The sequence below is a fragment of the Astatotilapia calliptera genome, chromosome 12 (assembly GCF_964374335.1).
Source record: "Astatotilapia calliptera chromosome 12, fAstCal68.1, whole genome shotgun sequence".
NCBI lineage: Eukaryota > Metazoa > Chordata > Actinopteri > Cichliformes > Cichlidae > Astatotilapia > Astatotilapia calliptera.
This window is the reverse complement of record NC_137433.1, coordinates 23,946,109-23,972,263: the sequence shown is the minus strand read 5'-3', so window position 1 is coordinate 23,972,263 and position 26,155 is coordinate 23,946,109. Positions and strand designations below refer to the sequence as shown.

The window sequence follows — 26,155 nt, the reverse complement described above, 5'->3', positions numbered from 1 at the left end:
GGCTACATTTTGTGCACTGAGTAAGCAGCACACTCACACGTTAAAAAGCACGACTGTGTGTCAGTTACTTCTAAAATTTATTCAGCTGCACTAACAAAGTCCCGCTCCCTCTGGCTTGACCAGGTCTCGCTTGAAAAATAGTTTTTAATCTCGATGAGGCTTTTATCTGGATAAATAAAGGATGATAAAAATAAAGTTCATCTGGATTGAGAATGATCTGTTTCAAAGGTTATAAGAGCATCCTATATCCTTATGGTGCTCTTTTCTGTCCAGTGGCTGCTTCATCAGCAGTGGTCAGTATGAACAGCACCTCATCAGCAGCCAAGGTAAGGTCGTTAGCTTTGCTCTTTATTTCTATTTTCAGAGATTTGCAAGTGAAATGCAGTGTAGTGGCTGACATCAGCTGACTTTGTTAAATGGCTTTAACAGAAGCACATTTTCAGCACATTTGCACGGCTGATTGTTTGTCAGACTAACGGCCCTAAGCCTCAGATGTCCCATATATTTGACCGGATTTTAATCTTTAAGAAAGCAGAGCTTTCTTTTTTTTGCACTATTTAGGAAATTTTTCCTGCTCTGATTTTCCTCATTATTCTTTTTCCCACATTGTTGGAGCTACAGTGCAAAGTCTGCAAAGAAAAGTAGCATGGACCATTTTCCATCTGGTTGCTCCATCAGCTCTCAACTATTTCATCAGTTTCGGTGCAGTAATGTAGCTGCTTGGAGTTTCTAATTGCTTTGTGCACTAATGTTACAAATAAATATCTTTTCTTTTTTTTACTGAAATCTAAGGTTGTGCCTTTAATCTTCCTGATCTAATGTAAATCTTAAAGGCAATTGTGTGTCTTTTTTTTTTTATATTATATGTGTTTTCTGCTTGTAGGTAGACAAAAAAAAACCCCAAAAAAACCCAAAACCATTTCTCAATTAAAAATTAATTTCTTTCCAGGCACAAAGCCCATGCAAATATTTTGTACTAATACTATATGCCTAGAAGTTACACAGCATCTACAGCCTTTATTTTAAGTACATCAAAGCATCATTATCATCACTGCAGCATGCCACAAACTGTGAAATCAGTTCATTTGCTGGCGTTGCATTCACTTATCCTCAGTTTTACACAAATATTAATTCCTGTTCATATGTTGAATTCTGTAAATACTGTAATGTTTTTGCCAAGACAACCTTTTAAATACATTTCTTAGTGAGTCATGCTGCATGTCTCAGTAAACAACTCAGCAAACACACTGTTATATGTACTACTAGACTCAAGGTGTTGACAGAACAGCCTCTGAAAATAAGATGTTTGCTGTAAATGTCACAGCAGCCACTCAAAAACCAACAGTTATATGTGTCCAGGACACCGTGGCTGTATTTGTTACGCACCAAATAAAGCAAAGCAAACATTAAACACAGCCTTAGTCAATTCACAAAGATACACTGTTGTAACAGCCAGAATTTCCAGGTCAGTGCAACCAACAGTAAAGGAGAATCAGCTAGATTGTTTATCAGTGCTGGGAGTACCAAATTACTGCTATTTAAGAAAAAGAGGTTCAAAAATATAAATCGTCTGTGTCTTAACATTAAGACGACTGTGTTAATGTCTGATACCTGCACAGGTATCTGCAGGTGGTTTGAAACATGAGCTGCCTCTGAAGTAGCCTTATTTTGGTCAGTGTACTTTTGCATTAGCCAGAGAATACATGTAAAGATGAGCTCAACCTATTAATATTCAACCTGTTCAGTGGTCCTAAACAGCTTCAGGCAGAGGAGTTAACTGTTACCTCAATGGTAACAGTTAATGCATACATGATTAAAATACACAAATGACTCTAAAACCAGGTACACAACTACAAACATAATTATTAGCTAATGCTATGCCTAAAACAGTTTGCTAAAAGCACAGGATGTATTTTAACTTCTTAAAGTCCATGCTTCTTAGCTAATAGTGTTATTTATGAGTTGAAATTACAAACTAAATATAGTGGATAAACAGCTTTGTTACCTGAAATGATAAATAAAACCTTTAAATTATTTTACTAAACATGTGATTAGCAGAGAAACTGCTAATGAACCAGGCGAAATTGTAAAGTATGGTTAAACTGCTAAAGGTAAGATTAAAAAAGAAAGACTTAAACACAATAATGAATGAAGTAATTGCTATAGCTATTAGCTATAGCTGTAAAATGATCAGGGTTTTTGAATCCATCTGACAGGGCTGCGGTCATCACAGTCACATCACCACCTCTTAAGATTAAATTTTGATCAATCTGTGACACAACCAGCAAGGAAATTGGATTGTGGTTCTGGACATCTGACATCCTTTGAATAAATCCAGGTCCTGAGATACAAAATGCTCAAATTTGTTTGCCAGCTAGTTGCTAACTGTGTCTGATTCTAAGTGGATTAGTGCTGAGCATACAGCAGATTTTTGTTTTATAGATTTTTGAGTCAATAAAGAGGCCTGTTGCAAGCATGTAACAACACTACAACAGCACTCAGACAATAAAGTTGTGACAGTTCAATGATGAGCCGTAACTCACTGTAAATCCTCGTAAAGATAAGCGGAGCTGCTGACACCACTATGCAACTATTTTCACACCATCATTAAATATGTTCACCTTTTCCTTGGTGAAACCTGTCCAGTTTAATTAAACCATTTTTTATATAATATGTGACGTGGAGGATTTTGCAGGGGTGTTTGGTTGAATACAAGATGCCAAAACTGTATTAAAAATCTTCAACAGCAGTCTTAGGTGGATTTCCCCTGTGGCCTGTGTTATATCACCACAACATCAATTGGCTGTCAGTAATCCTGTTTGCTGCATGTCCCTACTGGCTGGTCCAGGTTTACCAGTATATCACCAGTAACATTAGTCAAATGTGTCCAAGCTGCGATTCTCAGTGTGTCCATGTTCACCTGTGGGTTGTATGTAAATAACCTAGAAAAAAATCACTCTCTGTCTCTTTAAGCTGCACTTCTCCATCAGCATCCATGCATTTTGATGTGTATCTGTCTACATCTCTTTAGGATTTTTTTGGCTGATCCCTGACAACAGTGTTACTAAGATGTTAAATCTGAAGAGAAAACAGAGAGAGATCCATGGAGGGAGGAGAAAAATAGACGAAACGGAATAAAAACAGCCACGCTGTGAGCTGATTCCAGCCAGATCATCAAACGACACCTTTTCTCCGTCTAGTTCTCGGGCAGACGCTCGTGGAGCAAAGAGTGTTGGACTGACGCCAAGCGAGAATAAAGAGAAACAAACCAGACAGAGTGAAACAGGGCCAAACATACTGAGAGGCTGAGAGCAGCTAACATAGAGCTAAAAGAACGAGTGAATAAAAAAGAGAGACTGACTGGTGAAGCAGAGAGGAAGAGAGATGTAAAGAGTCTATGTCATGTCCAACAAGGCCTGAATACATATTTTATATATCCAAAGGCTGGGCATTAAAGATTAACCCAGTCATCCTGTCTCTACATGATCTCACCTAATGATGGCAAAGTGCTCTTCTCTCAGCCCCGCTCAAAGACAGAGATGCATACACACTCTGCAAATAGAACCTCAGTGTGGAGCGAAGTCAGTTTAGCACAAGCAAAGTGCACGTTGACATGTGTGCTCGAGTGTGTGTGTCCATCCACTACCATGGTTAACCTCCTTACAGCCAGTCCAGTCCAAATTCTGGCCAAATAAACAAAACAAAACAAAAAAAACCATTAAGACACAGATGTTTTATTGTGTCTGTCTATTATTCATTTACAAAGCTAATTACATTTTGGGAAATGAACTTGGAACACATGGATTAATGCCCAATTGAAAAGTTGTGTGGAAACACGTAGTTTTCAGGGTTTTCCCCCAAATCTTCTATTTTAATTTGAGTATTTGAGTACTGTAGTTTTCGAATGTTTGAATGATTTTGCCTAGTCAGCATGAACATTTTTAAGTGTCTACACAAGGAACAAGTAGCAGCAATGTGGAGACCAACAACTAAAGAAAGTTAATGACACTCATCCATCCTCGCCTTTTTGTGACAAGAGGCGAAATAAGCAATGGCGGCATAAAATGCGTGGGTCCAGACTCAAACTTTACTCATCCTCAAAGTACTTGAAGAAACTACCAATGAGAGGGCAGGATGACAACCAGAGCCTGGAACGTCTGATCAGCCATCAGTGGCAAAGTGATGCAAATTTTCTAGGTAACCTTCTGATGTGTTTACCACCCTGTCATATCGCAATCATCTGCATTTTTATTGTCGTATATTAATTGTTGTCTCTTGCCATCACGTTGCTGATGTCATCACGCATCATTCTGCAATATTCCAGGTTCAGGTTGCCTAGGGAACCTTCTAATGTACCTGTCAACCTGTCATATGCCAATTAATGGCATCATTCACCTGCATTTCCTCACCTCAAAGTTGAGAAAATGTTAACTCAGGATCACCCACTTTGTGTTGCCAGCTGTCAGTTTGCCTGTCATCGATTGAACATCATTGACTATTACTGATGAGTTGCTTCCTGTTAGGACGTAACTCACCAACAGACCACATTATATGCAGTAAGTAACTGAATTATGTACATTAAGTGAATTAAAATAAAATAAACAATCGTGAAATTTTTAAACTGAAAATCTGAAAGTGTACATTGTGCGAGTGGGTGTTAAAGTGTCTGGTGCTGTAGTGAAGCCGAGAAGAATCAGGCTGGGATGTGTTAAGGGATGTGCTGATAGTTGCTTCCTGTGTAAACGCGACTCACCAACAGCCTTGGTGGACTCTGTCCTTGAGAAATCACCAGAAACAGTCATTGGAGGTCTTTCACTCCAGTAATTGTCTCACTTTTAAGCCTCTGTGTGGCCACAGCTGCAGCCTGACTTACACGTTTAGATTTTATCGCCATCTGTCCCTAAATTGTTAAAATTACTATGAAAGGTAAGGACGGGGAGATGCCATTTTCACAGATGCACAGAACAAATTGGATTTCAGACATGGGGGCGGACGAGATTCTGATTCTCCTCAGGAGAAATAGCCTGCTCTACCCCTTAATCAGGGCTTCAGTAATGCAAGTTTAGTCCAGCTTTTTATTGACTTGACTTTTAGAAGTCTATACCTCACTTCCTCTCTGTGTAATTACGCTGGATAAGGTTCTTTGCATTGTCATAGCAGCATGTGATGAGGATCTCTAGCAGTCTAGGGACTGACTCTTTAAGCAGCGTTTAAACAACTTTTTGAACATTTTGTGAACTTTGTGGGGGGTTTCAAGTACAACGTGCCAGAAAAAAAAACCTGAGACCAACTTCCTTTAAGGAGCGTCATCATGTCAGTTTTTGAGGTAAGCATGTGTGGCAAGTCACATTACCAGTATGTACTGACAATAGTGATTAAGGTACTCCCCCACCCCTGATGATACTCTGACTGTACAGTATGTAGTGTAGCTGAAGTTCATCACAGATATCTTATTTGTTCTGATCATGACTTTGTGACCACTACCAGTTCTGCACTAGGACCCTGGGTACATTGGCCTAGTTAAACAGCGCTTGTTGTTTAATTAACATGCATGCCAGCTCAATTATGACTCCTCCTTATCAACTGAGACGCAATTGCTTCATGACACGGCATACCTAATTGGCTGAGTTGAAACACTGTGTGAAGATCAGTGTTAAATTCCTGTGATGCCCCCGTGAAGAAATCTACTCTCACTCCTATCTGCATCCTCTGGGTGGGTGGTGGGGGATTGAAAAATAATGGTTTGCCCTCTTTACCTCCACGCCAACCAGTTTAAAAGCCAAGTAACTGCCATTCAAACAAATGATACATTAATTTGTGGCTTTTCTCTCTTTGTTGTCATTGCTGCTGCTCTTCAGGGAAATTGAAATTTAAGTCACAAGTGGACCAATTCCTCCTAATTTGCCAATTAGGATGTGTGCGAGTAGGCTTTTGTGCATGTGTCCTATTATTCACAGTGCCAATATTTCTAAAGCCAGTTTGTGTTTACCACCCAACCCCCCCCCCCCCCCCCCCCCCCAGCTAATGAATGGATCAATCCAGAGGCTTGATGAGGATACTGCAGAGACAAATCAATGTGTGGGACATGGGATGTGGGGAAAGGAACACACGCAACTAGGAGATAAAAACAGAGTTTAAACTCTCCTCGTTATTTTGCAACACGACACTTTGCCTTTTTCGTCCCTTCCCCACTGTGTGACTGAACTGAATTTTTGGCATGTTCAGCATTGATTTGTTGCTTTTTTTAATTGAATACACAATGTTAACACTCAAAGACTATTTCATGGTACTCCATACATCATTACCTTTCCACCAAATGACTAATTTGATTTGCAGAGATCTATTCAATTTTTTATTCTTCATGGCTACTTTGACCAATTTGATTGTAGACCGCCAGAAGATAGACGGAGATAGTCGGCAGAGTCTAAAACAGATTTTTGAAGTAAGCTCCATAGACAGCGTGAAAATGCATAAGTTATCCACTGGGGAAATGCAGTTTCTATAATTGGAAGAAAGCAGCAGAGGATCAAACACTTCCTGTCTGGAGCTGGGTTATGCAACATCCACTTTATAAGTAGAGAAATCTTTGGTCTGACCTCAGCATCATTATCTCTCTAGCCTCCTATCATCACACCATTTACCCATAAATCTCTGATTAGGAGACCTATGCTGTCTTTGTTTTGCTTTTTTTTACTGAAAGGCGGCACAGAAAGATGCAGTGTAAAGAGAAAAGGCAGCATGCCGTGTGTCAGAATGAAACTCACACAGCTTCAGTATTGATCTCAAACGCTGCATTAGAGAGGGTGCTGATTTCACCTCTTCAACCAGTGACCCACAACAGTGATGGACTCTTGCCTGGAGCTACAGACCAGCTTTTCTTTTAAGCTCATTCTGCACTCATAGTCAGACGTTTACAGATGCTCATCATGGATGTCACAGTAATTTTGGGCTCACAGGTTTTGATCTATTTTGGATTGTTTTGTAATCCACACAGGGTCACAAGTATACATGGAAAACTAAAAAATGAGGGACTTGCAAAAATCTATATAGTTTTGATGTGATGATTACAATATTATGTTTTTCCCTGACTGCCAAACCTCTGTAGAACACTTTTCAAAGACACATGAGGAGCGCTTCCCCTGGTTCATGCTGGTTACTATGATTGCAAAAGAAGCATTAAACTACTGTGAACTAAATAATTAAACTGAGCTCACACTGCAGTGACAAGGGTGTTTAAGTTTTTCATTACAAAACTGCATGAATTAGCACATCTTGTAGACAAAGTGTATAAGCAGAATTCAGCTGAGGTGGTGCAGCGACGTTATTGGACGGGCCTGAACACAGATGCCGTTTTCCTGCAATATAATGTTAATGTGCCTCCTCTCAAAATCATTATTTTTAAATATATTTACACTTGTACAATTTGGAGCAGTGCTCATGATGACTGTGACCTTGCCTCAGTGTGACAGGAGGGAAACATAATTACCCTATGATCACCTACAGTGCCGTGCTCCAGAGATTCCCATGAACACATTGTACATGAGCTCAAAAGCATGCACAAATTACCCTACGTGATCTTAAACATGTTAGATGCACACCTCGAGCTCACGGCTGTTACGCTTTGTGATAAGAATAAAAAAAAGATCACTATATGGAGCAAGAGCAGCTCCTTGTGTAATGGATTGTCATCAGATTGCGGGAGAAAAGAGGTGTGACGATAATGGCATGACTGGAGATGCAACACTGCTGGTATGAATACAAAGGAAGCACCGAAGCAGCTGTCTTATCTCTGCACCGCAGAATGTTTACATTTGTGCCAAACGATCGAGAAATCCACGAGAACAGAAAAGAGGAGCCGCGTGTGAAAACCTGTGAGTTATTGTAAACTGACTGTTTGCTCATTTGCATGTTTGAAGCACAAATTAGTCCATCATACGTATCCTCCTCTGTTTATGGTACAATACGTAAGGGTGTGCATTTCCTCCAGGGAAAAGAGCTGATACACCATGTTTGCACATTCACACGATGAGGCCATTGATGCCGTCACAAAAAACACACAGACTGTTTTGTTCTCTATGTCTCTGTTTTTCTTTTTTCTATTTATAGTCCTTTTCTAAATTCAGAAACAGTTGAAACGATGCTTTTTAAGATGTTTCGGAAATGCAGAAGTCTGTCGTCTGCTTCTGTCAGCCTTTGCATATTCAGAGAAATGTGGCAGAAAGCAAAGGGAAGTGCATCTGGGCTCATTCTGTTACCAACAAACCATGAAAACACAAGCACAAATGTCGGTTGTTGGGTTTATGTACACAGCCTCACTGAAAGAAGCATTAATAATAACATGATTATCTTCATGCAATCGAATAAATTGAATGTAGCTGCTTGAAAGTTCTTTCTGTGAACTTGCTTTAAAAGGACAATATTGACAACAGAAACGGAGACAGGAGCAACCATCAATCTAAATCCTAACTCTCAGTTTGAGAGTATGGTCAGCATCTTTAACCACATCTGCCAGATGTTTTTAAAAGTGAGGGGGGAATCTATTAAGACAGAGCTTCAATAAACCAGATGTGATCGCAGCAGAAGATAAGAACACTGTCCTTTTCCTTATGCATGCTTTTTGTATTGCATATCTCCTATACATAGATACGTTTTTAAAAAGATGAAGAAAAAGAAAGATAACTCTCTGTGTTACAAAGTAATTACTCCCTATCATTAAATCCCAAATTAACCGTGATTAATCAAATTTTTTGGAAACCGGAGCTCAATTTCATGAGCCACACCCAGGCCTGATGACTGAAATAAGAGTTACATGGACAGGTTATTATGTAGCATTTAGGGGTTGTTGTTTTTTTCTTTGCTCTACTGGAGCACTCAAAGTGCTTTAAACATCATGCTTCATTCACACATTCACACCAGCACTTTGTTTTCTACACCTAAGAGCTTTCTGTCTAACTTTAACACACATTCATACACCAACATATGCATCAGAGAACAACTTGGAATTCGGTATCTTGCCCAAGGATACTTAGGGATGCAGACTGGAGCAACCACTTCAAATTAGTGAATGACCTGCTCTGCCTGTTGAGCTACGGTCATCTATTAACTACAGCCAGTAGAAACCATCTTCAAAAGAGAAGTAGGCTAAAAGATCTCAAATAGCAACACATTATGCCACAATCTACTACTCAAAAACTCAAAACAGATGAGAAACAAAGTTATGCACATCTATCAGTCTGGAAACAGTTACACAGCCATTTAAAGGCTTTGGGACTGCAGAGCATCATCAAAACGGTCACAGCACTGTATCTTTTTCACACCACTATATAGGAAGAACCACAAAATGATGTCTCGGATTAAATATTGGAAATTTTGTCTCTGTGTCAAAATTCTAACTCCTCTACACATTCACCACTGGATCTGTATGTAGGAGTGCAAATGTCTGACCGTGAATGGTCATTAACCTGCTATCTCTTTTGCACAAACTCACGGGCGATTGAGCTCACGTGAGAGGAGTGCAAGTCATGTCATGTGTCTTGCCTCCAGCACACATTATTCATTAACCACCATTGAAACCACAGAGTATTTCCAGTAGTGAGAGCACGTCTGAAGGGGACCATGTCCTGCTGTGAGAAAGTCTAATGACCAATATTGTCTGGAGTTCATGTGTGGTAATAAAAACAACTGTTGCATTAAAATGTTTAAGTGTGTTTGCAGTGGTTTTCACTCCCAGTGTGGTGACAGCCAACGAGACCACGACACTGAACATCAGCCTGCTTTGTGTGACCTACTTTTTCGACTCCTACTTATTTTTTGTCTCTTTTTCCATTTTAAAATCCCAATTTTTCCACCTTTTGTGAATTCTTTTCTGTTTATATACCGCCGCGTGTTCCGGTTTACCCTTCGCTCTTTTCTCTGCCCCGTCTTCCTTTTCCAAAATCCGCTCGCTCTGCCAGTCTCATTTCAAGTCTGTTTCATGTTTTAATCTTCTTAATCTTTTTTTTTCCACAGCCACGCCACCTCATTTCCTTTCCCGTTCCTTCCAACACCCTGTTGATTTTTCGATGCCATTTTCACGGCTCGTGTTTCCACCCAACCATGTCATCCTATATTTTTTCTTGTTTATCATCTCATTTTTGTTTCCTATCCACCCCGTTCTTTTGATGTGTCCCTCCCTCTCTATCCCCTGCTGTCTCATCTCTTACTGCTGTCTTTCAGCTGCAAAAAGAAAAAAAAGATTATTTCTCTTCACTCATCTTCGGGAAAGCATCAAAGAGGCACCGGCAGGAAGGATAAGAATAGAAAACTGATGCTATTTATAAGCTTCTTCAAAGAATGCCTATTAGCCAAAACAAGAGCACTGCCTCAGCTTTATTTGAACACATACAGACAGATGTCTACAGACACCTCTCCTTGACCAGCTGGAATGGAAACACAGTGAAAAACAATGCCATAGCTGATATGCTCCTTTAAATAGACTGTGTTGGGGACGTATTGATGACCTATACTATAATAGAAACAACGCATTTATTACAAACTTCAAAAAGTTCCCTGTAATCATGCTTTTGCACTGCCATATCAGTCTTTCTCTTATCTGTAGCAAATTAATGTCCATAATTGCAGAACTTTGGCTCGGTGGCAACTTTTAAATCTTTCATGGTCCCTCCAAATGCACACACACATCCACGTTTGCACACACCCGCATGGTGTAGCGCTGACAGCTGACTGATGTTGGCCTCATGAAGCACAGTGATCTCCCTTAATTATACATGATCTGTCACAGAGGAGAGGGACGGAGAGAAAGAAGAGAGTGGAGGAGATGGGGGGGGGCGAGGAGACAGAAAGAAGATATTGATGAGAGGCAGGCAAAAATAGAAAGTGAGAAAAGGTGGTCGGAGCGGTAAATGCGAAGCTGAAAATGGAGCAGAGGATAAGTGGGGTGAAAGAGGGAGCGAGAGTTGGAGGAGCGGAAAGTTAAGATGCCGGGGGAGATGATAGAGAGAAAGAGGAGAAGGACAGAAGAGAGGATGGGAGGAAAACGAGTGAAAGGAAATCAGAGGACGCCACCGTGTATTGATCTTGACGTCTCCCCTTCGGCTGGTTGGACTTAACATTGCCACTGAACATGAGAGCAGCAGGTTGGACTCATTCACCTCCAACCTCCAGGATGTAGGCTGCAGGCACATGCCACATATCCCCACTCGCTCTCTGCCTGCCTTATACACTGCTGTCAATATGTTCTCCTAAACATGATTACACTCTTCTGGAGGCTGTCACTGTCCTGTATGACAATATTTTCCCAGTCATAGACCATAGGCTAAGAGAGAGAAATCCAGTCGTTCTTCCTGATACACACACAACCGCATCCCAATCCATATTACTATAACTAGAACAGAAGTGCTCGTCGTATATACCTCTCAATATTGCTGAGTCAGATTTATATGTATTATAAAAAGTCTTTCTCAGAAGCAAGTCTCCTCACTCAGCAGCAATCTTAAAATGTCTCCTAAATGGCCACTTATCTGGGAACTTATTATCAATCTGGTCATTAAAACTGGATCAAATCTGATGAAAAAACAAACAAAAAGTTGAAAGGTTTAAAGACTACGAGGCAAAACTGTATCGTTTTATATTTCATATTTCTGTATAGTTTTCATATTTATATCCTGTTCATAGCCTGTACATACTTATAGTTATAGCATATTCATAACATACCTTCATACCGCGTACATTGTAACATACCCATAATAGACCCATATTTTGTACCCTCATACTTATAACAGACCCATTTCTGTAATATATCTATATATTTATATTATGGCTAAAGAACTTTCTGGATGGATGCAAAATGCATTTCGTAGCCTTGTACTTGTGACATGACAATGACAATAAAGTTGAATTCTATTCTATTCTAAACATGGTTTTAAAAAGCTTTTGTCCCCTTTAATTTGTCTTTCCAACTTCATATTTGCTGTTGCAGGTTCTCCCAACAGTTAGATTTCAGGTTTCTTTGAATGCCACACAGTACACGATTTGTTTTAGGCTGTAAATGAGCCTTTTTAACAAATTTGTGCACTACAGTGAAGAAAATTGAAAAAATGACAGTGATGTTATGTGTCCTGTGTTCCTCGTAATCATATAACAGTCATACACAAAAAACGAAGTGTTTCCCCTGATTCAACAGCCTGCAGAAACACCTTTGGCAGCAACGGTGTGTCTCAGTGTCTTTATCAGTCTCTCGCGTTGTTGTGGAGGATTTTTGGCCCACTTTTCATTACAACTTTGCTGCAGTTCATTGAGCTTTGTGGGCTTTCATTTATGCACAGCTTTCTTAACATCCCACCACTCAATCAGCTTGATGTCTGCACTTTGACCGGGCCATTGCAACACTTTGATTCATTTCTTTTTCAGACTTTCTGTTGTAGATTTGCTGCTGTGCTCGGGATCATTGCCCTGTTGTATGACCCAGTTTCTGCCAAGCTCCAGCTGCCCAACAAATGGACTTTGGTATACATAGAAAGTCATGGTCGACTCAGAGCCTGCAAGGTGCCCGGTCCTGTGGCACAAAATAAGCCTAAAATGTTGTCCCGTTGCGCTCGGTATGAGGTGTTTATACTTGATTTGTTGTGTTTGATGTTCTCCAAATGTGGCTCTGTGGCTCTTAAAAAAGTCACGCCTTTTCAGTCCATTTTTAATTGTGCATCATGAACTTTGACATTTATCATGCTGAGGCCTGTGAACTCTAAAATGTAGCTCTTGGTTTTTTTTAAATTATTTATCTGAGCATTGTAAGGTCAGACGTTGGGGTGAAATTTCTGGGGCGATCATGGCATGGTCTTAACACCAAACTGAATGATCCAGACCAGCAAACTGCCAAAAATTGTGCTCCATAGAGATGTTTACACTTGCATGAGTATACCTGGCTGCTACGAGCCTTTTTAATTCCAATGGAAATAAAAATTGTGAACTTTTTCCCCCACTGGACAGAGTCCAGTGAAAACTTTCTTTTTCACATGTTTGTAAATGACTAGAGCTTTAAATTAACCTATTGTTTTACTAGGTTGGTATACTTTCAGGTTTTGTCCAGCCCTGATTATGTCAACACAGTTGAAACCCAGTTTAATTTTTAATCATTTGCTCTTTGCTGTTTGTGAAATGCAAAAACAAAAATAAAAGTCACCTTACCATATCCACTAATGTTTACATTTAACTGATGATTTCTCAAACAGTTTCTGGCATTCAGCATTTAGAAACTAGGGCAACAAATAAATATACATTTAAAATAAAAGAACAATTCAAAGCAATGGAGAGAGAGAGGTGAAGAAGAGAGTGCAGGCAAGGTGGAGTGAGTAGAAAGTGACAGGGGTGATTTGTGACAGAAGGATAGTAGCACAAGTGAAAGGGAAGGATCGCAAGATGGTTGTGAGATCTGCTGTGATGTATGATGTGGAGACAATAGCACTAACAAAAAACAAAAATGAGGAGGCAGAGCAGAAGGACAGCTCAGATGGAGTGTTTTGAGACAAAGTTAGAGAGGAAAGGCTCTAACAGAAGAGTATGCAAGGGATAACAGGAGGCAGATGATGTGCTGTGGTGACCCCTAAAGAGAGCAGCCAAAATATAAATGATGAATTCATACCTAACCCCATATTTTTATCAACTAATAACAATGACAAAAAAGCATCAGGGTGATCTATAGTCAGGTAAAGGTCAGCATAACAGCAGCAACAAACACATTTTCCCTACATAAATCTGATTTAATCAATTTAAGCTCAGCACAAGCTCTTGGAGTTAAAGTCTGATATTTTCATTAACGGACACAAAGATGTGACGGAAAAACAAACGCTTTATTCTGTTGGCGCATTTTTTCAAATAAATTAATCGTTCAGACTATTTTTATTGTCGACCTGAAAAACCATCTCCCAAATCAGTCAGTAACCAGCAACAGCTTCACAACTGCGAGGCCAAAGTGAAAATCCTCGGGCTCTGTAGAGACTAAGGAAGCCACAAACGAGATGGTGCACCTGGATGACACACTGATCAGCCGTGTCTGACGAATTATAGTCTGACACCAGCTTTCTTAAGCAGTCAGTTTGCTTTCTCTTTATACTGCCAATTAACCTCCAACATACTTCAGTAATAAACAGCACCATACACAATCATGAGCAACTCCAGCTTCAAACTGCCTCAGTGTTTGGTAGCGCTTCATTCTCTTGACTGGATAAAAATTGGTTCTTATTTATAGAACCGAGTCCTAATTGGCTCCTACAAGCTTTCCAACAACAGAAATACAATGCGAGTGTTATCTGTATCACCGGGGAAGAATGAGATTGAAAACTTCTAGCAAATATTGACACTTTTTTCTTCTACTTGATTAAAACTTCAAACAACAGCCTTATAAAAATCAGTCAGTATCGCCTCTTATTTATCTTAGTTATCGAGCCTCTTTTTGGAGATTCTAAAGTGCAATTCCACCAAACGTGATGAGCAGAAATCGTATATTTGTTACATTTAAAGCAGACAGTAAATGCACCACATGTAAGGAGACCTCCAGAGAGCAAGAGGTTAAATTTAAGACCATTTATTCATAACTTTCACTGTAAAGAAAATAAACTTATCATCCCTTATCGCGTCCTTTATATTAAGCCTGTTTTATATCATTCATGTTTACTACCTACACTCACCGGTCACTCTATTAGTCGCACTTTGCTTTTAGTGTGTTGGACCTCCTTTTGCCTTCAGACCTGTCTTAATTAGCAGCAGGCAGCAACAAACAGCAGCAGCAGTTGTTTTTCAGCTGCACATCCATGATGAGAATCAGAGAAAGTGGCTACACTGTGATCATGAAGTAGCAGTAACACTCAGGTAGGCAGTACCATTTAAATTATGCTTAATTGATGATAATATCCCCCACACCAATACATCGACAACAACCTGAACCTTTGATACAAAGCAGGATGCTGTTTATGGTCAATTCTGACTCTACCATCCAAATGTCACTGCATAATCTGAGACTCATCCAATCATGCAACCTTTTTCTAATCTTCTATTGTCCAATTTTGGTGAGCCTCAATTTTCTTATTCTGACAGGAGCGGCACCCACTGTGGTCTTCTGCAGCTTTAGCCCACCTGCTTCAAGGTTTGAGATGTTGTGTGTTCAGAAATGGTCTTCTGCATACAAATGGTTATTTGAGTTACTTTTGCCTTCCTGTCGGCTCAAAGCTGCCTCATCATTCTCCTCTGACATCAACAAGGTATAGGATAGGTGTACCTAGCAAAGTGCAAAACGACTGCAAAGTTACTTGAATTGTTCAAGTCACTTGAACATCCCTTTGTTTTCTGCACTGCGCTGGATATTGCCTTACAAGTAATTATACTGGGTGGGGTGTTTCGAGACTTTAAAGTCTTCAGGATTATCTATGCAGTGCCAAATACTGTGTCCCCAAAGGGAGCAGCTAATGCACCAGTGTCTTTAATCCAGAGTCAACTGAACTGATGCCTTAGAGAAAAGTTAAAGGAATCAAGGGCATCCCAGACTGACATTACACTCTATTCAGTCGTGGTTTGTGCTCAGAAGTACATTTTAGGAACTATTCAAACACACAGTTCTTTCAATTTTCCTATTTTCATTATATGTTTGTCATTTTATTCTGACCTACATATGCAGGACAATTGGGAAAAGCTGACAAAATAAGAAATGCAAAGAGGAAAAAAAAAGAGCAGATAAAGTAAGAGATGGAGGTCTCCTAGCAGCGGTAAGAGGAGACGCGCTGTTGTTGAGAAGCAGAAGTGTAGCATGAGGAGCACAGGAAACATCATGAAATATGTAGGAAGGAGCAGCTCAGCACCGGAACACAAAGCCATTAAAGAAAGCCCTGGAAAATGCAGTCAGCTAGAAATATAAACGTCCATTTCCGTATCGTTCATAAATACTCTCGCGCATGGATAAAAGCACACACACGCTTTCACATCTCCTGGAAAAAAAAAAAGTAAAAGCTTTAATACTCATGTACACAGTTTAACACATTCTTCTGCTCTCAGAGACGCAAGCACGAAACTGTACATGCATTATCAGCACTAAACACAAAGAAAACAGAGCCAATCTCGTCTCTCCTCTCTCTGCTCTCCTCCTTCTCTTCCACTGGACCTGAAGATGTTTTTTAAATCATTGATTGAGTACATGCAGGAAACCAGCAAGACAGCTAGTCTGACATGCAGCAAGTGCTCTCAGTCTTTCGGGTTAAACAGCAGACCAGCGGACAACTCGCTCCGAAGGCGGTTTAGGGCGAGAAGAGGTGGCGCTCTGAGCTCTGAGCATTCACTTCGCCCTCAGCCCCGTACAACTCAGGCTTGTCAACAAGGTGCTTCAGCTGTGTGGAGGATTTGGTGCAGTGCTGAAGATGTAAGTGAAAAAAACCATAGCACAGTGCAATAGAATCCAGTCATATTGTGACTTGGCACTTATTTGCTGTTCAGCATTTCATATATTTTTATGTGTAATAATGCATCATAAACTGGAAGACTGACGGGATTTTATGTTTATCTCTCTGGCAACAGCTGCAGCTCAGGGCTGGAGGGGCTGTGGAGCCTCACAGGATTTAGTTTGTTTGTGAAGACTGGAGGAATCTATACTTTCCTTTGTTCAAGCAGTCTTAAAACGTCCCAGCGTTAGATCTCAGGTGAGGATAGTTAAAGGATTCATTGATTGGATCCAAGGATCGGGTTTTACAAAGCACATTGATTTGGATTTGACAGGATTTCAGTTTTGTTGTGGTTTTAATTTTGTGCTTCGGTTATCAGTCTGCCTGAGCTAATGTCTTCACTTAAAGATGAAATTTTCATTTCAGATTAAAAAAAGATTACTGATCAGACACAGTATCACCACATACTGGACAGTATGGCAGATTTTATTTTCTTTTATTTTTACAACACATGCCCTTTCTGACATACACCGGTGGGATTTGTGTCTCTTTTCAGAATCAAACCAACGATATTTTGCTTTTTGGACAAACGTGGGACCAACTACACTAGGAGAGTAGCAAAAAATGTCTTCTTCTTCTTCTTTCAAATAAGAGGACTTCTGACAAACACATGACACATAGCAGAGCAAAGGATGCTTTTGGAAAGACTTATGCCACACCTTTATGTGACATTAAAGATATTAAAGCACAGAGTTGATCTTTTCCTGTTAATATTATTCACAAGCCCATTTTTAAAGTAATGAAAATTATTTTTTTCTTGGTATATATGTGGGTACATTTATTTTAACAGAAATTTAAAAAAAACTGAAAGTAAGTTGCAGATCTTTTCAGCAGCTCATGTTAGGTCAAACTGCAAAAAGCAATTGAAAGTGATAGTTATAGACTCGGTTTCTCCGCAATGGAGATAGCTCAGCATAAATACCTGCATCACGAACTCAGTGCTTTACAGTGACTATCTTCACTGTCTGATAAAGACACTTGCTGCTGCTGCTGGTAGAGGGTATGTATTATCATCTCTGTGGCAAACAGAAATGAGACCACACAAGTAAAGCACATCAGTGTTTCCGTCTCTCTCCCACTCAGCCAGCCACAGCCTCTCATAATTGCAATCAATAACTCAAACAGTTTCCGTCCATGTTATCACTACTATCATCATCACCACCACGCCCATGGCGCTCCATCGTTTTATCTTCTATAAATCAAAGTTCATGAGACTTCACTCTATGGCAGTCACATCTAGCCACGGTGACCACAACGCAAATGCATGGATCGCTACTGGGCTTGCTGTTTTCTCTCCACTGCCTGAATCGTCTGAGCAAGGCAGCAACCTTTCCAGTAATTTACAGCAGAAGGGAAATTAAGGAGAAAGCGCTTATTAAACGACGAGTCATAATAATAATAATAATAATAATCATCATCATCATCATCATCATAATAATAATCATAATAATCATAATAATCATAAGCGTGAGGTTGTTGCAGCCCCTAGTTTTAATTCTCCATGCCTGCGTAAAATTGATCCACTGCGTCCACGTGACATTCGCAATTATCAAAGACTACGAGATGGACTGGTAGATGAGACGCGCAGGGCTTTAATCTACCTGAATGCTGCAGGAGATCTCGGAGTCGTCCAGTAACCGGATCGTACAGAGTATCTCCTGGTCCAAGGAGCGGAGGCTGGGGCTGCGAAACCGGAGCATTTTCATCCTTCTGTCGGTTCTGTTTCAGCCCCTCATGTCGGAGGTTCCACAGACAAGACCAGACGCGCGCAGAGGCTCACGCACACGGATGACTCACGCACACGCACGCGTCCGCGTATACATTGCCGTTCAGTCGGGTCTTGTCACCCCTTGAGACGCCCTTGGAGATGAATAGGTGGATGGGGTGGTGGATGGTTAGATGGATGGATAAGAGAGCGGATGGATGCAGCAGAGAAGGATGGGAGGAGAGCTTTCATCCGTCTCCAGCCTGCCCACTGATGGATCTACAGGACGGAGGATGGTTTTCCCTCTACTCCTCCTCCTCCTCTCTCTCTCTCTCCCTCTGGCTCAACCCCACTTCACAAGTGTCTTGTGACCCTTCTCATTGCTCCTCATTGCAATTACGTCCAAATGACACGGGAGACCTGGCGAGCGTAGATTGCCCTGCCCTGTGGATACCCTTTGATTATAACTATTTACCAATTATAACAAGTATTATTTCAGAGGTTGCTGATGCTGCAAAAACGGCATCTTTACCTTCCATATGTATTTAAATGTTTGCGTTAGCGATAAATAATAAAACTCATATAATATATATGCATTGTTACTGATATTTCCTCATTGTAACGACACTCAAACTGAGATTAAATAATTAATTTAATCGGTAATGACGTCAGAGTCAATTTCGTTGTAACGCAACACCGCGGTCCCTTTAATTGTTAACGTAAGCGACGTGCTTAGTGCGTCATCACGTCCCTTAGCAAAACAGCCAGAGGCCATGGTCAAATCGTTCGTTCACGGGATGTTATCGCCTCTTTCCTGCGCCGGAGTCACGTTTAGCAGGCAGGTCTCACATTTTTGTTACTGTTTGTTTCAGCTTTTCAGGAAGGCTTGATTTTTTTTTTCGTGACGTAAAACCGAGGCTAGTTTTTCTTTAACGAACAGCAACTGTAAACGTGCTAAAGTCTGCCAGTAAAGATTGAATTGAATTTTAGTGGGAGGCTGCACTTCAGCTGGACTTCCGCGTTTAAGAACTGATCGCTTTTTATAGCTACGGAAGCTCCACCCGTTCATTATAACGGCGGCATCGGTTACAGTTTAAACGTCCAGTTAACTGGACAGAGCAAAAAAAAAAAAAAAAACAACCCAGCAGATTAGTCCTTAAGGAAACTATCATCAGCTATAGAAAACATTTATGCATGCACTCATCGGCCACTTTATGAGGTATCACGTTGGACCACCTTTCACCTTCAAAACTACCTTAATTCTTCATGGCATGAATTCAACAAAGTGCTGGAAACATTCCTCAGATGTTTTTGCTCCACACTGACATGATAGCATCAGGTGCAGATCCCAAAAATGCTCTACTGGATTCAGATCTGGCGACTGTGAACTTATTGTCATGTTTAGGAAACCAGTGTGAGATGATTTGAGCTTTGTGGCTTGGCATCCTACTGGAAGCACCCATCAGATGATAGCAACACTGTCGTTATAAAGGGTTTAAATGATGGTCAATTCAGTTTCAAGGGGTCCAAAGTGTGCCAAAAAACCATTCCCCACACCATTACACCACCAGCAACAGCCTGTACTGCTGTTACAACGCAGGACTTGTTGTGAGCTTTGTAGTATGCATCAGAAGATGGTTAAACTGTGGTTATAAAGGGATGGACCAATGACTCCAGAAAACAGTCATTGGGATGGACGTGGTCACCAACAGTTCTCTGGTAGACTGTGGTGTTTACTTGAAGGGGCCCAAAGTGTGCCAGTGAAATATCCCCCACACCATTTCCACTCCATCTCTAGCTAAAGCTCTGATATAAGACAGGATAGATCAAGAATTTCATGTTGTTTACACCCAGATTTCTGACTGTGTACCATCCCAAAGAACTGATGCTCATGAGATATTTTCTCTTTTTTAGACCAGTCTCTGTAAACCTTTGAGATGCCTGTGTGAGAAAATCCCAGCAGATCAGCAGTTTCTGAAAAACTCAGACCAGCCCACGTGATACCAACTAGCATGCCACATTCAAAATCATTCAAATCACCTTCATCTCCCTTTGTGATGCTCCGTTTGAACTTCGGCAGGTTGACCACATCTGATGTACTTAGTTGCTGCTGTGTTATTGGCTAATTAGATATTTGTGTAAACAAGCAGTTGAACACGTGTGCCTAATAAAATGGCCAGTTAGTTCTCACGATTGTCATTATTAATTTGACTTAAGTAAAATGTTCAGTGGGTGCTTTTCACTTCTAATGATGTATTTTTACAATAATTTATTAATATTGATTTAAACTTTAAAGCTCTAAAATCTTACAATCAGATATATTTATTTCCTTTTTCTTGTTTAATCCTTTTCAGGAAAAACCTGCTTTAAATATAGTGCATGAAGAACCACAACCAGGATGATCTACATCATAATGGGAGTCTCGGGTTGTGGAAAGTATGTACACAGTATGTTCATGTATTTCATGCATAAGTTTTGTGAAACAAAAGTAAATGAGCTGTTTCTGTACCATTATAACCATCAGTATATAACGATACCCTGTTTAATAGAGATTATATTGACAGACAATGGCAATTTTATTTATATTACACGTTTTATTACATGTAAACTCAATGTGGTTAACACACAAAATAAAGACATAAAAACAATGTCTTAAGACAGTGAAAACAGCACAAAAAAGAAGTAGAAAATTCTCACAGCTAAAAGAGAAGGTCCAAAAAAAGTGAATATTTTCAAAATTAGTTAATAATAATATCATATTTTTATGATATTAAAGGATGCTGACAGTTGTTTTATTGCAACATTTCTCAAATGTTGCTAAACCAGTTTTGTCCTTGATACTCTTTATTTATTTATTTTAAATATAGAAGCACCTTTGGGATCTTCCTATCTGAAAAGGTAAGTAGCCTCAACTCTAACCAACAACCTCCCTACACACACACACACACACACACACACACACACACACACACACACACACACACACACACACACACACCTCCCTCTTGGTTCCTTGTGTGCCTAATACTCTTCTGTCCATGTGTGTTTACCCATCAGCTGGGTTGGCCCCTGTACGAAGGGGATGACTTCCACCCACGGGAGAACATCGAGAAGATGTCTCGCGGTGAAGCGCTTACAGATCAGGTCAGCCCAGGTGTGTGTGTGTGTGTGTGTCTGAGTGTGAGTGTGCATTCTGTCTGCTTCACTTACATGTCAATCATTTATGGCGTTCAGTCTCTCTTCTGTCAGGACTAAATAACTCTGTTTGACTTACAGAAATGCACAAAATCCACAAGTAGCCGGAGGGAGCTTCAGTCGTGCAGACAGTGAAAGCAGCAGGGAGCGATGCTGAACTTTTCATAACAACCGTCAGTCCTGAAATTCAGTTCAGTCATTTATTATCTGTTTGTTCAGGGCTCATCTCCTTCCCATCCATGCTGACTTTTTAAATAAAGGGAGCCCTCCAAACAATTGTCTGGCTTCCTGCCAAAGTTGAGTATACAGGCTTACAGGCAGAGGAGCCCCCGCCAGCATTTGGCAGCAGTTCACCGGTAGCGGTGTTTGGTGGCAGATGATAACCTCCCACTCAGAGGTCTGCTTTGAACAGCGAGGAGAATTACCCAGGGACGTGCTCCGTCCAACCCTTTGGCATATTTTAAAAATTGTCAACAGTTGGCAGTTTGAGAATAAATGATGTGCGAGGAGTGGAGCAGAAATGTAAATACAGGATTACTGTCAGGCTCTGGCAAAATGTGTCTTTCATGCTACTATTAGAGTTGGCAGGTTGAGGTTGGCGTGACCAAACAGGACATGAGCGCGCTCAGAAACCTGCATGCAAGGGAGTGAGTCAGATCTGTGCAGCCTCTGTGTTCCTGAGGAGCTTGCATAGGTTGAACCACATGTTTGATTGTCAAAAGTGAGAGAAGTACCTTCTCTGGGTTTAATCTGCTGAAAACTGTTACCCAGAAGTTATTGTAATAGTCATTAAATCACATCTTCATTGACGGATACCAAAGTATTCTAACTTGTAAATGAGAGTACAGGGAAGGTCATCAAATGTCTTTTTGAAGGAAACAGACAAGATTTCAAGTCTTTTCCAGCATAATTCAAAGATTCTCAGTGGGCTTTAAAGGTGGACCCTGTGGTGTCCAGTCACAGAGTTAAAAAGATGTCTGACGCTTCCATAGTCACTTTCATAATTTGAGCCCGATGAATCCTGGTATTGTCATCTTGGAATATGCCCCTGCCAATAGGGATAAAAATATTAATTAATGGAAAAACCTGATCGTTAAGTAGGCTCAGGTAGTCAGCTGACCTCATTTTTGGGCACATAATGTTGCTGAACCTTAGACCTGACCAGCTGTAGCAACCCCACTTCATAACAGGCTCGTGTGGTAGGGAGTGGGGTTAATGACTGCAGCACTTCATCCTCTTCTCTTCTTACCCTTTACCGTTTTCTTTCCACTCATTACAGAGTAGATCTGGACTCCTCAGACCACATGACCTTTTTGTTTTGCCTCCAGGAATATCAGAGCTCTTTTTTCCCCAATTAGCGTCACTGATATGTGGTTTTCTTAAGGCCACGAGTATTTTACAATTTGCTTGATACAAGTCAATAATTTGACCCTTTTTTTCCACAATGTCTTTCAAAATGTTTCTTTAACAAATGAGGAGCTGCTCATGTCGTTAGTTTGTGTTAAATCATTTGTTGCCAGCCGAAACACGTTATTCACCGCAGTAATTACCCAGCGGAAGGCTCTTAGTTATTTGTGTAGTTAAATCCATGTGGTGACTTTTCTTTTAGCCATATATATATATATACACACCAGCTGGAAAACTATTTAAAGGAGTTAAATACACAATCTTAAACTAAGCTGTGCACAACAAAAATCAGTTTTTGTGTTTAGTGTTTGCATTTCTTTGTCTCTGCAGGACAGATTGCCGTGGCTTCTCAAACTACACGAAGTCATTCAGAGGTGAGCGCTAACCAATCTCTACAAATACATAAGTTCTATCATTTCAAAGGACACAACATTGGCTTTTTTTTAAACCATCAGCCTTTTAAAGGTTGATGTGGGGGGTGTTGTCATCACATCAAAGGTTACAAAAAGGAGGGCGAGGCGGCAGGATTTTGACCTCGACCTCACAGTCAAGGTCAGAGGTCAAGTTTTCTAAAAATCTTGTGACTGAGGGGGTAAAACTGATGGCCGCCAGTGTTTTGTGGCAATTTACCCTAATATCTGCTGTAAGCCAACTGCACACACACACGTTTCATGAAAACAGGTATTTTTTATGACATAAAGGAGAAGATGATGGGTTTAGAGGTAGAGATGAAGAGCAGAGGAGCGAGGTGAGAATGTGCAGGCATGAAATTGTCGAGAGAGAAAAAATGTCAACGATGGTCGTGAAACTTGAGATGAAAACCAGAGAGCCAGGAAAAACAGTTTGGGGAGTAAAGACAGATTAAGTGAGGAAAAGAGGTGAGGGAGAAGCAAAAAGTGTGTCGTCTTTTTCTAAAAACGTCAGCGGCAACATCAAAGAGTCCTTCTGCTTAACTCTTCCACACTCAGATGCACTTATTTTTCTCCATCCGCTCGTCCTTGCGTCAATCTTTTTCTCTTTAGTTGTTGAGACTAAAGTTTACTTTAAGCTTATTTTTTTCAGTCTGAACTTCAGTAGTTATTCATTCCTGCCCTCAGCAACTTTGTACATATGTTCATGTCTTCCTGTCACAGAGAGAGGAGTTCAGGCTCTGATGCTCTCCTGGTGTGCTCTGCACTGAAGCACCAGTACAGACGGATCCTCCTCCATGGCTCCAAAGCCCTCACTTCCCCTTCGGAGACAGACCAAGAAATCTTCCCTCCGGCTTCTCCTGATGTCTTTTTTCTTTTCCTTCGTGGTGACTATGAATTCATTTACCAGAGGATGGTGGCCCGGAGGGGTCACTATATGAAAGCCGACATGCTGCGTTCCCAGTTTGATACTTTAGAGGCTCCGTCTGATGAGGAGAATGTGTTGACACTGGACATCCAGAGGGGCATCGATGATATGGCTGTGGAGGTTGAAAGGCACTTAATCGACCACAGGTCAGGGCTACCAGCGTAGCCTTGACCACCACAACAGACCACATGGGATCCTTAGCAGCTGTAACATTGATATTCCAGCAAATATTCAGGATCCTGCAGGATTACATTTGAATGACTTTGGTGATTCCCTGTGTGGCTCTCCACAGCAACCAGGAAGTCACAGTTTCCACTTATTTGAAAACATCCAGCATCTACTCGATGGACTGGCACACGAGCTTGACAGTGGACATCAGATGTTTGCTTTTTTTCCCTCTTTCCCTTGAATATCTTGAAAACAGTTGAGCAGTAGATGAATCCACATGTTCGATTATTATATTGTCACAGATGCACTTCCTGATGTTCCCCTCCTAGTTACCCAGGCTTGGACAAAGACTGGAAAGTTGTGACTCCACGAGGCTGGTGTGGTGTCTCCTTCTGGGGTCCCTGTGGGCATCTTTAGCATGTAAGGTGAATAAGTTAAATACAACATGGAGCCCATTTTTATATAAACTTAAATCTATATAATTTTACAGAAATATAACATCTCTGTAAATTTTGTAATAGATTTAAAGGCCTCGGCAGTAATAAAAAGTATGATTAATGCCTTTATTAGGACAAAATTAATATTTTTAGATACTTGAAAACTAAATACCTACAAAGCTGTGATAGAAATGATTAACATGTCAACATGACAGACTAAGATGATGAACATCAGTGTAATCACACTGTCATGTGACATTTTAGCACCAGCAGTTTGCCTAAGTAGAACAACACAGAGTGTGTGGCCTTTACTGTTGTTCTAGTCCCTTTTGAATAGCTAATTAATGTCTGGTTTGTAGTGAGGATGAGAAATAAATCACTGTTTCAGTGTTGATGTAAAACCACAGAGTGTGGCAGGCTTGACGAGCTCATTAGTTATTTAGTGAAGAGTGGAATACACAGTATGTGTGATTTTCGAGAGTTCTAGCTGGTTGCAAACATTTAAATATTTAGGTGCCATTCTAATAAATGCATTGTGTGTATGTGTGTAAGCTTTGAAACTGAACCGGTTTGTGCGTATTTAAGGATGGTATCTTTTAAGAATATGCCATGGTGAAGATAAAAGGTTTTTACAGCCTGCTGTGATTTCTGCCTGTGGGGGTGTGTCCTGCCTTAGGTACCGCCCTGCTGTACTGCTAAGACCAGAGTGCTTAATTAAGGCCAGATAGATTTGTGTGGAGTGGAAGATGGTGCTAATTGTTTTTTGTTAAGTGACCAGCTTTTAGGTTTTTCTGTGTTTCTCTTCTTTTCATAGTGATAACATGTGACGAATCTCCTTTAGTTGAATCCTTTAACTAAAAAAAACAAACACACACGTATTTCATTACTAATTTTGCCTTCTTTTTCAATCTGGACATTTTTTGTTACTTCTCCACATACCCTGGACTTCTGGACGATTCGAGTGTTTGATCATAAATGATGTGATGCTGATCTTTTTAATAGTTGGAATAAACACATGGAAGCTCTTTATTTGTCCTGATGATTGTCCTCAACAAACCCAAAGATAGTCAGGTCACATAAGCATCTTTGTTTGTTTTAGAGCCCTAGAAAACTCTGCACAGTGTCTTCTCTGCTGAGAATGTTTCTTTATCATTTTCAGGATAACAAGTTTCTTCTGAGATTGAAATCTTCACACCGACAAAGTCGAATCATTAAAGAGATTTAACCTGAACACTTCACTGCTCCCCTCTGTGAGGTTCAGACCAAACACTCAGACACACTCTCTCACACCTGCACTTGTGGAGCTGTTCTAGTGTTGTGACTCATCTACAAACCCCAACCCGAATATTTTTGGAGCTTCTAATCCAGAAACCCCCCCTCCCGGCTACTCTCATATCTCACACATTCAGCCGCACACACACTTTGCT

General features: G+C 40.5%; 2 protein-coding genes across 9 annotated transcripts in view; one reads left to right on the top strand and one right to left on the bottom strand.

Annotated features, from left to right (window-relative positions):
• frmd3 (FERM domain containing 3) overlaps positions 1 to 18,583 on the bottom strand; it is a 56,327-nt gene extending 37,744 nt beyond the window's left edge. For both annotated transcript variants that reach the window (XM_026186563.2, XM_026186565.2), the window contains exon 1: positions 18,080 to 18,583. In XM_026186563.2, coding sequence (XP_026042348.2) covers positions 18,080 to 18,184 — 105 coding nt within the window. In that variant the 5' untranslated portion in view covers positions 18,185 to 18,583. The remainder of the gene's footprint in view (positions 1 to 18,079) is intronic.
• A 321-nt stretch (positions 18,584 to 18,904) lies between these two features.
• On the top strand, positions 18,905 to 25,753 carry LOC113033145 (IDNK gluconokinase). 7 transcript variants are annotated; one of them, XM_080309251.1, is made up of 7 exons: positions 18,905 to 19,021; positions 20,098 to 20,263; positions 20,538 to 20,619; positions 21,051 to 21,081; positions 21,241 to 21,327; positions 23,116 to 23,159; positions 23,919 to 25,753. In XM_080309251.1, the coding sequence occupies exons 3-7, from the start codon at positions 20,582 to 20,584 to the stop codon at positions 24,286 to 24,288; spliced, it is 570 nt and encodes a 189-aa protein (XP_080165377.1). In that variant the 5' UTR covers positions 18,905 to 19,021; positions 20,098 to 20,263; positions 20,538 to 20,581; the 3' UTR covers positions 24,289 to 25,753. The 7 variants fall into 7 exon arrangements, with proteins under 7 accessions (XP_080165377.1, XP_080165379.1, XP_026042353.1 ...); XM_080309253.1 differs by having other exon boundaries at positions 21,241 to 21,337; XM_026186568.2 differs by lacking the exon at positions 20,098 to 20,263 and having other exon boundaries at positions 18,911 to 19,021.
• The last annotated feature ends 402 nt before the right edge of the window (positions 25,754 to 26,155 follow it).

Bases quoted from the DNA above. Each gene is read 5' to 3' on its own strand.
- LOC113033145 (XM_080309251.1), top strand. From the start codon at position 20,582: ATGATCTACATCATAATGGGAGTCTCGGGTTGTGGAAA. The intron at 21,328-23,115 runs GTCAGCCCAGGT...TTGTCTCTGCAG, and splicing joins GTGAAGCGCTTACAGATCAG to GACAGATTGCCGTGGCTTCT. The intron at 23,160-23,918 runs GTGAGCGCTAAC...TTCCTGTCACAG, and splicing joins CTACACGAAGTCATTCAGAG to AGAGAGGAGTTCAGGCTCTG.